The sequence below is a fragment of the Phascolarctos cinereus genome, unplaced genomic scaffold, assembly GCF_003287225.1.
Source record: "Phascolarctos cinereus isolate Bilbo 61053 unplaced genomic scaffold, phaCin_HiC Scaffold_5;HRSCAF=322, whole genome shotgun sequence".
NCBI lineage: Eukaryota > Metazoa > Chordata > Mammalia > Diprotodontia > Phascolarctidae > Phascolarctos > Phascolarctos cinereus.
The window spans coordinates 404870062-404886605 of NW_027555958.1; the positions used below are offsets into that span (position 1 = coordinate 404870062).

Consider the following 16544-nt stretch of genomic DNA (forward strand, 5'->3'; position numbering starts at 1 on the left):
AAGTGTAATGTTCACCAAAGTCTTCCTAAGTGTTTCTTTTTTTTTCCTTGATAATTTCTAAAGAATTTTCAGAACATTTTTTTTTCTTTTTGCTTAGGCAATCGGGGTTAAGTGACTTGCCCAGGGTCACACAGCTAGTAAATGTCAAGTGTCTGAGGCTGGATTTGAACTTAGGTCCTTCTGACTCCAAGGCTAGAGCTCTATCCACTGCGCCACCTAGTTGCCCCTATGGGTTTAATTTTTATCTCTATGTAAATGGCTTCCAGATATATATTCAGCAAGCCTCTACCCTAAGATAGAGGCTCATCACCAACTGGACACTTCATAGTGGATGTGCCTAAACTCAACATGTCCAAAACAGAATTCATTCTCTTTTCTTCAAGACCCTCATATCCACCGCACTTATTTTTTTGAGGCACCACTATTTTTCTGTTTTTCCAGATTCAAAATCTTAGTGTTGTCCTCAGGTTCTAATACTCCCTCTCTTCCCTCATTCAGTCTGTTGCCAGATCTTGATGTTTCTACTTCCATCACACTTCTCACATTTGACCCCTTCTCTCTCTCCTCACAGACCACCATTCAGTTTAGATCTTTGCCTCTTGCCTGGACTGTTGTACTGCTCTTCTAAATGGCTTCCCTGACTTCAAGTTTCCCCTCTCTAAACTGCTGTCAAAGTAACCTTTCGAAGCACAGATGTCGACACAGTCCTCTCCTACCTAATGAATTTCATTGGCTCCCCATTACCTCCAGGATCAAATACGAACTCTTTTGTTTGGAATTTAGAGACCCTCACAGCTTAGCTCTGACTTACCTTTCTAGTCACTTTATGACTCTTCACACTCTTTACATTTTTGCCAAACTGGCCTTGCTGTTCCTCACACACCTCAGTCCATCTCTTGCCTTCGTTCCTTTGTACTGGCTATCCCCAACACCTGGAATGGATTCCCTCCCGACATCTGCCTCTTTCATCCCTAGTGACTTTCAAAGCATGATTCAAGGACCACCATCAACATAAAGGCTTTACTGGTCCTTTGGTCACTAATGCCACCCCACCCCGACCAACACCTTTCTTGTTTGGGGCATACATATAGATAGATGTACATACGTGCGTATACACATATGCTACATCCATGTATGTTTTGAGCTTTCCTGCATGTGTTGTCTTCTCCAATTAGACTGAGTTCCTTGAGAGCCAGATTATCTTCTTTTTCTATTCCTGTCACCAGAGCTTAGTAACATGCTTGGTGTATGCTAAATGCAAGCTCTTCATTCATCTATTCATTAGGAGTCAGAAAACCTGGGTTTAAATTTCAGCTTCAGCTTTACTAGCTGTGCATCTAAGGACAAAATAGCTAATGTCTCTGAGCTTTATTATCTTAATCCATAAAACAGGGATACTACTACTCATGCTACTTTCCCCAACAGGGTGTTGTGAAGAAAGTGCTTTGCTTTGAGAGGCAGCGTGGTACAGGACATAGACAGTAGGATTTGGAGTCAGGAACGTCAAGGAGACTTTCTAGCTTTGTTACCATGAGCCATTACTTTCTTCAACTATAAAATGGGGAGACTAGTATCTGCAGCATCCACTCCACAGGGTTATTCTGAGACTCCAAAGAAACAATGTATACAGAGTGCCTTGCAAACTTTAAAGATCAAGGGAAGAAACTCAAGCTAAACTTGCCATGTTTTTGAAAAAATGTTCCAAATCACTAATAATTAGAAATATGCAAATTAACTTTGAGGTCCTACCTCAGACAGAACAGGGAAATGCTGAGTGCTGGAAGGGGTGCGGGGTATGGGCACATTGCTACACCCTTGGAGGAGCTGTGAATTGGTCCAGCCACTCTGGAAAGCACTTTGGAACTATGCTCAAAAAATTACTCAACTGTAGCTGTGCAGGTGACTTTTTTCATTAAAGTTCAAGGCTTTACATTTTTCCTCGTTAGAAATGGACTGTTTTCTCCTGAGACCATCACTTTGCATTCTGAGTCTACTACAGATTGCATTTGGCATTCTTTCCTAACTTCATTTTGCCTTCACAACCTGTCTTGCATAGGCTCCCTTTCATTGCCTCACACATCTTAGTAGCAGGACTACTGCAGTAGTCTTCTACTTGGTCTCCCCTGCCTCAAAATCATCCTCCACTCAGCTGCCAAAGCGATTTTCCTAAAGAACAAGTCTGACTGTGTCACCCACTCCCCCTCAATAAACTCCAGTGGCTCCCAAATACCTTCAGGGTCAAGCATGGAATCCTGTACTTGACATTTAAAGCCCTTTATGATCTGGCCTCTTTCTACCCTGCCTTTCTGGCCTTCTCACGTCTGCACCCCAGCACCGGCTGCCCCTCAAGCCCCTCCTGCCCACCTCTACCTTCAAGATTGCTCCAATCTCTCCTACCTTCTCTACATGGCCTTGCCCAGACCTTCCCACTGGTCCTCCTTCTAGCGCCTCTTCCCTTTCAGATTCCCTTTCATTTACACCGTATATATCTTGAATACAGTTATTTGAACGTTGTCTCTCCTATTAGAATGTGAATTCCTTGAGGGCACGGAATGTGTTTCTGCCTTTCTTTGCATCGAGAGCAATGCCTGGCACATAGGAAAGCAATGAACAAATGTGAGAGTACTGACTGCCTAACTGAAAATGGGATAATTGTGTCATCCATGCCTTTGTCCAGAAGAATACTGGAGCATTTCAGGGATGGGGACGGTGGAAGTGGGCCATGCTGACCTGGTGACCTTAGGCTCAGTCTACTCACCTTTGTTCACAGGTTTGAAAAAGAAAGGGGCTATGACAGCAATACCATCAGCTCCTATTTCTGCTGCATGCTGAGCCTTAAAAAGGAGGAAGGAATAAAACGTGTTCAGGCTGGCCACTATCATCTATTTACTTATATTGTAAAAACTGTATTCAAGTACACTAGTGTTCTTAAATGAAAAGATCTAAGGGGGTCCACAAATTTGGGTTGGGAAAAATTGTACATTTCAATTTTTGGTAAACTTTGATTTCCTTTGTAGTGCTATGTATTTTATTTTATGCATTTAAAAGCATTATGCTGAGAGAGGATACATGACACAGGAAACCTGTTTTAGCAGGCATTACCAACAAAAATCCTAAAACCCTCAAACAATGATTTGCCAATGAAAATTATTGGTTGCACTGAAGGGTTTTATGGGGATCTCAGTCTTCTGAAGGCTCTTCTTTAGTTCCTTGATGGGAGACTTTTTTTCTGTCTTGATAGGCTCAGCTGCCCAGCGCCACGTCTTCTTCATGGCAGATACAGAGAGAGGCAGAGAAAGAGACATGGCTGTGGGGAGGTCCAGGGCTCCTTGGGAGAACCGTCCGTGCCCTTTCAGATTTCTCTAGCCAGTGTAAACACTGACGTTCTGCAGAGAATGGTGCTGATGCTGTTTATCCTTTGTTCTTGAAGAGGACTATGACATTAGGAAGGAGATGTCATGACATGCAAATGACTTGGATTTAAGTGAGGGTTGTGCAAAGTCACCAGCCTCACTTTCTCCTCCAGAGCCATCTGAGTCCAGGGGCCAGATACAGATCAGGACAACTGGAGATGGCCCTAGATGCACTGGGGGACCTTGGCCTTTTCAAGCTAAGATCTTTAACACTGATGTTCCGCAGAGAACAGGGGCCAGAGGAGCAAGGCAAGAAGTTTCCATCTAAATGGGTCAGTGTGGATAGAGCACTGGGCCTGGAGTCAGGAAGATCTGAATTCAAATGCAGCTGAAGTACTTTCCAGCTGTCTCTTAATCTCTGGGCAAGTCTCTTAATCTCTGTCTGCCTCAGTTTCCTTTTGCATAGGCACAATAATAGCAGCTACCTCCTAGGGTTGTTGTAAGGACCAAATGAGATAATAATTGCAAAGCCCTTAGCACAGTACCTGGCACATAGTAAGTGGCTATATGAATGTTAGTTATAATTATCATTGTTGTTTATTATTATTCTAGAGCCTCTCGATTCCTTTTCTAGTTGAAGGAGTATCTGAGGAAATTTACTTCCACAAGGGCATTAAATAAGACCTGAAAACTCAAATGGGTTTTGGACTATGAAGTGCCACTTGAACTGAGAGATCCCAAGGACAGATCCCAAGGAGAGTTGGATTCTCAGAGGAATTCTGAAGGAAAGAAGCCGTTAACAGTCAAGTGAAAACCTGATTCATTCTAGGCCGCTGTGGCTGGTAGGGCAGCCTGGCTGAGGGATCTCAGCCTAACTTCTTCAAACAGAAAGATGGAGGGACCCTGTGACAAGGAGACCGTTTTATGTGTCACCCTATTTTAGGCCCCAGCTTCTCTTGGAGGCCTTTCCTGATCCTCCTGAACTCTCCTGCCTTCCTTCTGTGGATCATTTCACTTTCTTTCTGTCTACAGTGTGTTTGCACAGAGTTGTTTTCATGTTCTCTCCCCCACTAGACTGTGAACTCCCATGTCTTTTGCCTTTCTTTGTCTCCCTAGCACTCAGTACAGTGCCAAGACCACGGAGAGGCTTAATAAATGTTTAGTGACTGCTCAACACCTCAGACACCTCAGAGCTGACCTCTCTCCAGGGGTTTGATTAGTAGAGGGGTTAGATTAGAGAGTGCCATGTGAAAAAGCTATGGACACCCACCAGGCATCAATCAGAACTGGGCATCTGCAGAGGAGCCATACAATTCTGATATTCACCCCTGTCATTTACCAGAGCTGGTGTCTTTCGTGTGCATGGTGACCTGATCTTACGTAAAATTTTAAATTACACGGAGGACAAGGGGCCAAAGTACACACAAGCAAATTCAGAGAAGCAGTAAAAGTTCCTCTTTCCTCATTTGCCTATCAGGAGACACACTCTTGTGTTGTCTTTTTTCTTTTGACTTCTAACGGAGGCACAAGAGAACCCTACAGGTGGCTGTGGCACCTGAGATCCTGAGTTCAAATCCTGCCTCTGATGCTTACTTACTCATGTGACTTTGGGCAAGTCTGCACTCTGTGCCTCAGTTTCCTTATCTGTAAAAAGGGATTAGACTTGATGGCTTCCAAGACTGTTTCTAGCTCTTGATTTATGACCTTGTGAAACTTAGGAAGTCAATGAGACGAATCATCTTATTTTATAGATGAGAAAATCGAGTTATAGACAAGTTGCCTGTGGTCACAGATTAAAAAAAGTAGAGGATTTAGGATTTGAACTCAGGTCTACTGACCCCAAAGCCAATGCTTCTTCCTTTCTGCCTACTGATGTCTCCAAGATGTATGCCCTGAGTTTGAATCTTTCCTCAGGCACTTCTTTGCTGTGTCATCCTGGCCAAGTCACTTAACCTCTTTCGGCCTCAGTTTCCTCATCTGTAAAATGAGGATAATAATAGTAGCAACCTCCCAGGGTTACCAGGAGGTTCAAGTGAGATAATTGTAAAGTGCTTTGTAAACCTTAAAGTGCAATATAAATGCTAGCTATAACTATTACTGTTAATATTATTCTATTGACCAAGATTACTCTTTTTGTTGTTGTTGTTGTTGTTGTTTTTTGGCTAGGCAATGGGGTCAAGTGACTTGCCCAAAGTCACACAGTTAGTAAGTGTCAGGTGTCTGAAGCCAGATTTGAACTCAGGCCCTCCTGACTCCAGAGCTGGTGCTCTTGATGTTCATTTTAACCAGATTTCCCCCATATAAAAAAGGTGGGAGCAAGCCCACACATTGTGAGTTGCCCCAGATCTTAGTGCACCCTGTATACATACCAGCTCTTGTGAGTCTTTCAGGCTTAATGCTCCCACATGAATGATCACATGGTCCATCCTGCATAATTAAGATTAAGTGAGATCAAAGTTTAGCAGGGATATAGTACCTCCACGGCTACAATAAAATCACATCAATCTCTATGGCATATATGACTATAGAGATAACTGTTTCCCTTGAATCCACTAGGAGCTAAAAGTAAGGAGGTTTTAAAGACTGATATCCATGTTCACCAGAGTAGCGGGAGGTATCTAAACACAAGAAGGATGGGGAGGTTCTCTAGATGCTCCTAAAGGCAGACTTCCTTGCCCCATTTGCATTGAACCCCAGAGGCCTACCAACCTTCCTTAGTGAAATCTACAGAAATGCAAGAGAGTATTTGCTGTTAAGCCAGCCACACTTAAAAAATCAAGTGGATGGAAGCTATCAGAGGATGGGTGGAGTTGTTAGTTTTCAAGAATGAGGCCTACTCCAGGAGATACCAAGTGAGATGATCAGAACTAGGAGGGACCCTCAATTATCAATCTGGTCCAGCCCCTTCACTTTACTAATAAGAAAACTGAGAAGTAAATCCACTCGCCCAAAGTCATACAGGTAGTGACTATCAGGGCAGGGATTACAATCCAGGTGCTCTAACTCCAAGCCCAATTCTGCTCCTTTATACCAAGAGAGAAGAAATGCGATGAAGATATATTATTATACACATAAATGATTGGTAATCCAGGATAAAAACAAGGACGTGGGGCAGTTAGATGGTGCAGTAGATAGAGCACTGGCCCTGGATTCAGGAGGACCTGAGTTCAAATCCAGCTTCAGACACATAACTCTTACTAGCTGTGTGACCCTGGGCAAGTCACTTAACCCCATTGCCTAGCCAAAAGAAATTTAAAAAAGGACGACAGTTCAAAACACAGCATGAGAATTGTTTTTGATAAGCAGCTGCATCTTCTTCTATGAAGTAATATGTCATCCTGAACATTGTGGCTTGTAAAGGAAGGGCTTATGACGTACCACAGCACTGAATGCCTGGCTTTCCTAGTTAAAACCAATGGGGATATCATCCATTAGATTGCTTATGCCCATGTAGCAGGAGATACAATGGTCTCTGTCCCTAATATTCATCAATGTTTCAAAGATGACAAGTTATGCTTTGGATTATTCTATTTGCCTGCTGCTGGCCCAGAGTAGGGAGTATTTCCTTTTTTGTAACTGTTTCTCCAGCATAGCCTCTGGCGTACTGAAGGCATGTAATAGATGACTGTTGATTAATAAGATCTACGAAGGTCAGCTGGAAGTGACTAAAGGTTGGTAAAGCCATCACCAGTCACCATGGTGACTTTCAAGAAGACATCGGACCTGGATGAAAGCCAGAAATACCCCTGGAAATAAAGACTTACATCCTTTTATGGATCTGTGGGTAGTGGCCTGTCCGTTTCTTAGAGTACTAAACACTGGATATGACTGGTGTGGAATCAAATACCTCTCTGTTCCCTCCTTGAGAAATACTGAAAGCATTTAAAAATATCCTTGCCTGAGACTAAAGAGCAACATAAAAAGGTAAACGGGACAGAAAGAAACAACATGTTATAAGGGGCACAAACTCTTTACATCCCTACAAGGGAAGATGACACTTGTAATTCTTGAGAACTGTATTGTTATTACACCATGTTAAAAGGGTATACATAAAGGGGGTGGGTATAAATTGACTTTGATGTAATGATGAAAAAAATCTAATCAAATGGGTTAAATGGATCCAAGTAAGTGAATTAATCTGATCTAACTAAGAAAATATACTGAGAGAAAAAGAAAGGAGGAGGCAGACAAGGGTAAGTTACATCACAGGAAAAGGCACAAAACCCTATTACAACAGAGGGAAAGAAGGGAGGGAGATGAGCATTGTTTGAACCTTACTCTCATCAGATTTGGCTTAAAAAGGGAATAACATAATCAGTTAGGTATAGAAATCTAACATAGGGAAAAGGGGAAAGAAAAGGGAGGAGGCTAATAGAAGGGAGGTGGGACTGAGGGAGGTGGTAGTCAAAAGCAAAACATTAGTGAGGAGGAAAAAGGAGAAAGGAGAAAGAAAAGCATGAACAGGGGAGAAAAGGATGGAGAGAAAGACACAGTTATCAAAATTGTGAATGTGATATATGAATATAATGTAATACTAATGTACTATAAGAAATGATGAACAGGCAGACTTCAGGTAAACCTGGAAAGACGTGTATGGTTTGATACTGAGTGAAGTGAGCAGAATCAGAAGAATGTTGTACATAGTAACAGCCACATTGAGTGATGACTGACTTTGATAGACTTAACCCTTTCTCAGCAATACAAAGATCTAAGACATCTCCAAAAGCCCCATGATGGAAAATGCTATCCACATCCAAAGAAAGAACTATGGAGTTTGAATGCAGATCAAAGCATACTATTTGCTATTTTTTTCTTCTGTTGTGTTTTGTTTCCTCTTTCTAGTGGTTCCTCCTATTAGTTCTAATTCTTACTTACAACATCACTAATGTGAAAATATGTTTAATCAGAATGTATATGTATAGCCTATATTAGATTGCGCACCATCTTGAGGAGGATGGGAGGGAGAGAGGGGAAGAAAAATTTAAAACTCAAAAGCTTATGGAAGTGATTGTTGATAAATCAAAATAAATTAATAAAAAAAATTAAAAATATCCTTGTCTGAAGTCTTTTTACTACCCTGAAAGAGAAACCCTTATTGGTCTTTGTAACTATCAATTCTGAAACAGTATCCTGCTCCACTCTCCCCAGAATAGCCCAGGAAGAACTCCTCCCTTCAGTAATTAGGGTGGTGGCTGGTCAAGACCAGGGGCCTTAGTTGGATCTACCTAGAAGGAAGAAGTCTCTTTGATTACTTCAGTTAATGGAAATATATCTTAAGTATTCATCTTTGACCTACTGGAGAGGAGAACCACTGAAGAAAGTGATGAAAAAGGGATTGATGGTGATACGAAATGATTTTTTAAGGGTAAGCTTAGAATTAAGTGACTATTGCTCTGTCAGATGAAGCACACTGTTAAGAGAACCTCAACTCTACACCCTTGCTCAATCTTGACTATGAAATATTCCTTGTTATTCAAGAATCCTATAAATCAGGACTTCAAGATGATTAATGTTAGAGGGATGCCTAAGGGCATGAATATTCTGTTTGGACATTTCTGTAAGCAGAAAAATGCTTAGAGACAGAATAAGTTAAAATGAATAGAAATTGGTTCTGGTGGCCTTGTGCCTACAATGCAAAGTACAGTTTTTCTTCCACTCCAGGAAAGCAAGGAATTCAGTGCTGAGATGCACTGTAGTAAGCCCATCATGGCTAAGAATGCTGCAGATAACATATGTTAACTAATGATGATCCTCATAAAAATAAAATTCTCACGGCACATAAAGTTTAATTACTGACATGAGGAGATATCTGAGAAAGTTTATACTGGCATATGGAATAATCCAATGAGAAAATTTAGTCTATGAAAAGAAACTCAAGACAGAAGTTAAAAGAAAAGGTGGAACTGTCCTCAAATGCCCCTTGCCAGAAAATCACATCCTTCATAAGAAAACCAGCTTCCTCATGGACCAGAACATACAGATGATGGTTAAACTATCACAATTTGGAATCTTCTATGAAATTTAGCACCCTAGTGACTAGAATGAAAGTAGTGAGAAACAGGAAAGTCTAAGGATGCCACATCAGATGGCTTTAATATTCTCCTTAAGAAGTTAAGGTCAACTTCTGAGAATGGGGTAGGGGGCTGGAACTGAGGGGAAAAAATGATAGCTAGCATTTGTATAGTGCTTTACAATATTACCTGATTGGATCTTCACAGCAGCTCTGTGACATAGGTGCTATTATTATTTCCATTTTACAGATGAAGAAACTAAGGCAGGCACAGCTAGTATGTCTGAGGCCATATTTAAACTTGGGTCTTCCTGATCCAAGTCCAGCACTCAATCCCTTATGCCACCAGCTGCCTCTGTAAAAAGGTCAAAGGAGCACGAAATTCTAGGGTTTTAGAAAGAGCACATTTGAAATGAGTGACCATGGAGTTCAAGATGGGTATGTAAGCAAATAAAACCAGGAATTACCCAATCAAATGATAAAGTAGAGAAAGTTCAAAGTGTGAAGAGGGGAAGGGGGTGTTTTAGAAGATGGAAGAAGAATGAAGACCAAGATTTGTGGGAGAGGGATTAGAATGAATTAGACTGGAATACAAAGGCAAAAGGATACAAGGTGGTCACCAGAGAGGTAATGTCAGAGTTTGAGATCTTGGAGGTGGGGCAGTTCTGAGCGATGATAGGGCCTCTGTTCCTGATCAGGGCTCAATGAACCAGAAATAATCAATAAGTCAGTTCTGAATGGAACACCAGAAGGTATCAGCTGAGCCTCAAGAACTGTAAGTTGTGAAGCTGAAAAGGCTGAGAATCCAGAAGAAAGCAGCCACCAAGGGATTCAAGAGGCTTTGGCTGCTTAGTAATTAGGATGAAAATACTGCGGAAGCTCTGCCATGGGGAGGGCCTCCAAATGCAGCCGCCGAGGGAGGAGAACTGATAAAGCCAGAGAACAGCAGCCCTGGGAAGCTCCTTGTTTGGCCTGTAATCCTATCTTGTTTCCCCTTCCTGCCCATGGCTGCGTTCTGGCCAAGTCAGCCTGCTAGCTGCTGCTCAAACCAGGCATTCCGTCCATGTGCCCAGTGACCGGGGTGCACTTCTTTCACCTCTGAAGAGACCCTGTTCTTCCCTCTGAGGGCCACCTCTTGTCTTGATGTCCCCAGATGCTAACGCTTCCCCACCCTGTTGTGGCGTTTTATATATGCTGTCTCCCCATAAAGACAAAAGCTCCTTGAGGTCAGGGGACCAGTCCCACTTTTGTCTCTGCATCTCCGTGCCCAGCCCAGTGCCTGGTGCATACTCCACGCTTACCTGTCGAAGGAAAATGCAAGGTTTTCCTCACAAATACAAGAAAACCAGGATAGCTTAGAAAGTATAAATAAATAGGACAATAGCAGTTTTGGGGGGTGTAAGGTACTAATTATTTAATGAATTGTCAATTAATAAGTTTGTTGAGGACCTGCTATTTTTAAGTCATTTCCCCATGCATTGTGATTGATAGTGACATGCATAAGACTACGTACAATGACAAATACAATTAGGGGAATATTTTTGTACATGGGGAAAAAAAAGAATAAATAGGTTCTCCTAGAGGCATAACCAGGGGCCAGGTCCAAGTGAGGCACTTTCAGAATTACTTCCTAGCCTGTAGGTCAGTACGGCATAGGCAGCTACACCTTCTCCCTGGTGATAGCCAGTGGTTGTTCTTGGAGATGCTATTACCTGTGAAGAAAGGCTGAACTATCCAAGGTTCTAAATCAGGAAGAGAACAGATTCTGTGTATTATAGGTCAGTGAGCCTGACTTAGATTCCTGGAGAAATTCCTCATGGGGTACAATCCCAGGGCCTTCAGCTGTCACCAGTCTTAAAGGTCTTACCTAGGGAATGTGGCACTAGCAGGATAGCAGTCTGCCTGGGTCTGCAAAGCCCCTTCAGCATGAATTTTTAGCATTTCAAACTATCTTTACCAGTTTAAGGTTATATTTCTGTTATTTTACTGGGCCTTCAACAGATTGTTTCAACTTCTGAATGATTATATTAGGTCGCTCTCAACTTGGCAGGAGGTCTCCAGGGATCTGTGATTGTCCCTGAGCTAACTAATATTTTTGATCAAAGATTTGGATAAAAGGATTGATGGCATGCTCATCAAGTTTGCAGGTGATTGGCCAGGCTAGGAAGGAGATAGCCACCTATCTAGATATAGATGTATAGGTGGCTATCTTCTTCCTAGCCTGGCCAATCACCTGGATGAAGGCACAGTCAATCGACAGATGACAGTCAATAAACATTTATTAAGTGCCTACTATGTGCCAGGCACTGTGCTAATTATGTCTATCTATCTATCCATCTAGATACACACATATGTGCGTATGTATATGTATATATCTTTCCTAGCCATCTACTCCCTGTTTATGTGTGTATATATACACACATATACACATATATATACATAAACACACACACACACACACACACACACACACACATCATCCTAGGGGTAGATGGCAAGTTCTCAAATGGCACATTCTGTTTTCTTCCAGGCCAGGCGCGCTGACTCATTAAACATTTAGCATGCCTTGTGCCAGGCAAAATGGGGCCATGGCTCTTCTTCAGGATGAACCTGGAGTTGGAGGAGGATTCTCCAAGACTGACTGCAGGGCAGATCCTGCTTCTTGTTCACAAGGTGGAAAGCCTGCATACTAGACTGTTAGCACACAGTGAAACGGCCATTGAGATTAGGTCAGACAGCAGACATCCTTGAGTGTGGGATAAAGTTAGTGAAAAAGCCCTGAGAATACCACTGTGGAGAGAGATAGGGTCCTAAAGGTAAATGAGATGGCCCCTAGGAAGCCCCTAGGATAATCCTGAGACAGAAGGTTTAGTGAGTGAATGGCCCAGGACAGTCAGGGCTTTACCCAGATAACACTTTTGTGCTTCTCTTTGGCTCCTCCTTTGCTGAAGAAACTCCAATGGCTTCTTATTATTTCTAGGATAAAATGCAAACTCTTCTGTCTGGCATTGAAAGCCCCTTTACAACAGCCTGGGCCCAACCTACCTTTCTGGGCATATCTGCCCCCTTCACATATTCTTTTTTTTTTTTGGGGGGCAATTGGGTTTAAGTGACTTGCCCAGGGTCACACGACTAGGAAGTGCTGGATTTGAACTCAGGTCCTCCTGACTTCAGGGCCGGTGGTCTATCTACTGTGCCACCTAGCTGCCCCTCCCTTCACATATTCTTCAGTTTAGCCAAACTGGCCTATTTGCTGCTCCTCAACCATTACCCTCCATTGTGCCCCTGCACGTGTCTCTTGTGGCTGGGGGGTACTCCCAATTCACCTCTACCTCTTAAGTGTCCTTTGTTTCCTTTAAAGCTCAGCTCAGGGGCCATCTCCCACATGAGACCTTTCTTGCTCTCCCCCTCCCCAGCTGCCTCTCCTGACCCCCTAAAACACTTCGCAATGATTTTACATATAATTCTACGTGTAACTGTTGTCTTCTCCAACAGAATGGAAGCTCCTTGAAGTCAGGAACTTCTTTGTTTTTGTATCCCCAATGCTTAGCACAGTGCCTGGCATACAGCTGGTGCTTAAAAAATGCTCGTTGACTGATGGACTGTTTTTGGACCTAACCTTTTCCTGAACCAGGCTCCCTAAAGAGACCATCTTCAGCTCCGGAGGTGTGCTCCCCTTTAGCCCTCACTAGCACCCTGACAGGCGTATCTAACTTCCCTTCCCTGGTTAAACCACCTTCTTCCTCTTCCTTTTTTTCTAGGTCCTCATCTTCCTCCTGTCCCACCTTCTGGTCACATCCTTCAAGTCCTTTCTCCTGTTCTCCTTTTCCTTTAACTGGATCTCTTCATTTCCACCTCCTTTGCCCTGAGAGTCCTCCTCTTTCAATTTCTCTTTAGTTCTCTCAATTTCCCCTCCCCTAAATTTGATCTCTGGGCCTCTTCACAATTTCTAAATCTTTTGAATGTTTTTCATATTTCCTTCATTGAATCCTAGGGTTGCAGCTAGAAGGGCCCTCAGAGGACATCCAACTCCTCATGTTACAGAGCAGGAATCTGAGGCCAAGGAAGTTTAGCGACATGCCCAAGGTCATACAGGTAGTAAATGTCAGAAGTGGAGTTTAGAGCAGGGACTAGCAATGTGCCCCATACACAGTAAGGGTTTAATGAAGGCTTCTTAATTGATTGATTACCACTCTACCATGCTGCTTCTTTGAAAAGCAGCTTGGAGTACTGGAAAGAATACTTAATATCAGGAAAACTAGGTTCCAATCCTGCCTCAGACATCTGCTGGCCAGGTGAGCATGAACAAGTCAGTTAACTTTACAACGCTTCACTTCCCTCATCTGCAAAATGGGAATATGTGTGCAACCTCATGGGGATTATTGTGAGGAAAATGCTTCGCAGACCTTAAGGCTCCATATAAATGCGAATTGTTCTTATTCTCCTTCTATTCTAATCCTTCTCCTCCCATCCAACGATCTCCTACTGAACCAGTAAGTGGAAGCAAAAATCAAGCCCAACATGATACTGGCTGGGACTTCAGTTAGCCTTCAGAGTCAAAAGCAGAGCAGCTACTCATTTCTCGCCTTGCTGTAAGGACCATGTCATCCTTCAAAGGGCCAGGGAAATAACCAAGAGAGTTGCTATTCTGGGGCCAGTTCTCACTAAAAGGGGTAACCAGTAGCTGAAATAGCACCTTGGCAGGCAGTGACTACTCTGTCTTGGACTTTATGATAAAGGAAAAGAAAGGCAGTCATGATGGTTTGACATATACCCTAGATTTGGGGGAAGAAATGTTGAAGGCTCTGAGAAAGGACAGGTCGGATCCTTTGCCGTAACATTTACAAAGAAAATCAGAGCAGGAGGGATGGGAAGCCCTCAAGGATGTAATTCTGAAGGCAAAAAGAAAAGCAATCTCAATGCGGAAGAAAAAGAGGAGTTATTTAAAGAGACTGATATAATGAAAAAAAAGACGGAAATAGTTAACCACTTAGATTTTTTTTTAAAGACATGCAGATGAGAAGCTTCGAGAAGCGTCAAGAATGCTAAACCAGGTGGAATCAATGAACTGAGGTTGGCTAGGAATTCAAAAGACAACAAAATGTGGTTTGGGGGTTACTCTTGTGGAGAAAAGAGGAAGATCAAAGAAGGGCCAGGGCTGTTGGGGATAATGAGTGTTAGGAGAGAGACAGCAAAAGGACTCAAATCGTTTATTTTCTCTGCCAAAGAGAATGATTTTTGGATTAGAAAGGATAGAACAATGATGACTATTAGGGAACTGAAACCCAAGACAGTAGGGAGATAGGGAAAGAATACCTAGCTGCCCTTGGTGAATTTAAGCCAGTAGGCCCAGATGAACTACATACCACAATACTGAAAGAACTGGTAGATGTGATTACTGAGCCATTATCAGAGAGCTTTAAGAAATTGTGGAGAAGTAAGAGATACTGGTGAAGGGCAAAGCTACCCCAGTTTTTAAAAGGTAAGAGAATATAGACTGCAGTCTTCAGGGTGATTTCTAAATGACAATTCCTTATGAAATTTTATAATGCATTCTTTTTCTTTTTTCCTATTTTAAATTAAGTTTTTATTGATGTACTTTAGTTTTTTTTTTACACCACAGCTTCCCCCAGCATATCTCTTCTTCCTCTTCCTCCTCCTCCTCCCAGAGAGCCATCCCATAATAAATAATATTTTTTAAATACAAAAAAAGAAAAAGAAAAACAAGAGGGATAAAAATCATCTTAACTGATCAATACATCAAATAAAGTCTGAAAATCTACGCAATTATAATGTATTTCCAAAAAGATGTTAAGCAAACATCCAGAAAGAAGTAATGATTACCTAGATTCATCATGAACAGGTCGAATTACCTGCACTCTTTTTAAAAATTTATTTTTATAGGATGATTAGATTGGTAGATGAAGGGAGTGCTGCAGATAAAAATGAAAATGACACTTGCTGTGCTTGTATAAAGGATGGAGAGCCTCCAGCCTAGATAATAGGACAGGTGACTAGATTCAGAGTTGACTGAATGAAGGGATCATTAGAGGATCCTAGGTCAGCTCGAGGGATTTGAACTCATAGTTCAAAGTCAGCTTGGAAGGAGGTCTTTGTGGAGTGTTTCAGGTATTTGTACTTGGCCTTGTCTGCTTAACACTTTTAGCCTCACCTGGATGAAGGCATATCAACAATTAGTCAACAGTCACTAAACATTTATTAAGCACTATGCTAAGCACTGGGGACACAAATACAAAAAGAAAAAAGATGGTCCTTGCCCCCACAGAGTCTGTAATCGAATGGGGATAGTTGTAGTTGGTAAGATTAGATTGTAAGATCCTTGAGGGCAAGGACTGTTCTTTTATCTCTTTTTGTACCTGGCACATAGTAGGCACTTAATAAATGTTTATTGATTATCAAATTTACAGCTGACATAAAGTTGTTGGGGGGAGGTAACTCACACATTGGATTACTTGGATAAGGCTTCAAAACATTCTTAAGAATCTAGAACATTGAGCCAAACTGAATAAGATTTAATTTAATGGGGATAAATGTAAAATCTGACATTTGGGTTAAAAAAATGAACTTCATAGCATTTTATCTGAAAAAAAAATCTGAGAGTTTTACAGTGCTAAAATCTCAGTAGGAAGCAACAATAAAATATGGCAGGGCCAAAGCTAGTTGCAATCTTATGCTGTAGTAAGAAAAGGACAGTGTCTAGGAATGTGGAAGTGAAGAAATCAACTGCAAGTTTTTTTAGTAAACTTCAGACTCCATGTGTCAATAGTAATCCTGGCGCCACAAAAACTAACTGCAATCTTCGGACAAATCTCAGACGTACAATATACAGAACAGTCCAAGTACAGTTCCATTGTATTATTCCTGGATCAGATCCCATCTGGGGTAGGGTTCCACTTAGAACAATACCTAGCACATAATGCCCATAATGAATGTTTGTTGATTGATGAAATCATGGTACTGCATTTTAGGAAGAGTAGTAATAAATTCATACAGACACAGACACAGGTATATGTGCTTGTGCTCACACACACACACACACACGTATGCATGCAGCGTGCCCACCACAGCATAAAAAGCTCATCTCATAAGTGATCTACTTTTATCTTGGCCTGATCACATCTGTTCAGTTACGGGAGCAACTTTTTAGGAAGGACGTTGAT

The 16544-nt window shown here is 41.9% G+C and overlaps 1 protein-coding gene across 2 annotated transcripts in view; it reads right to left on the reverse strand.

Moving 5' to 3' along the window:
• The window catches only part of NPL (N-acetylneuraminate pyruvate lyase), a 51902-nt gene that overhangs the window by 10124 nt on the left and 25234 nt on the right, over positions 1 to 16544 (reverse strand). For both annotated transcript variants that reach the window (XM_020984368.2, XM_020984367.2), the window contains 2 exons: positions 5723 to 5780; positions 2759 to 2834 (listed from right to left, as the gene is read on the reverse strand). In XM_020984368.2, coding sequence (XP_020840027.1) covers positions 2759 to 2834; positions 5723 to 5780 — 134 coding nt within the window. The remainder of the gene's footprint in view (positions 1 to 2758; positions 2835 to 5722; positions 5781 to 16544) is intronic.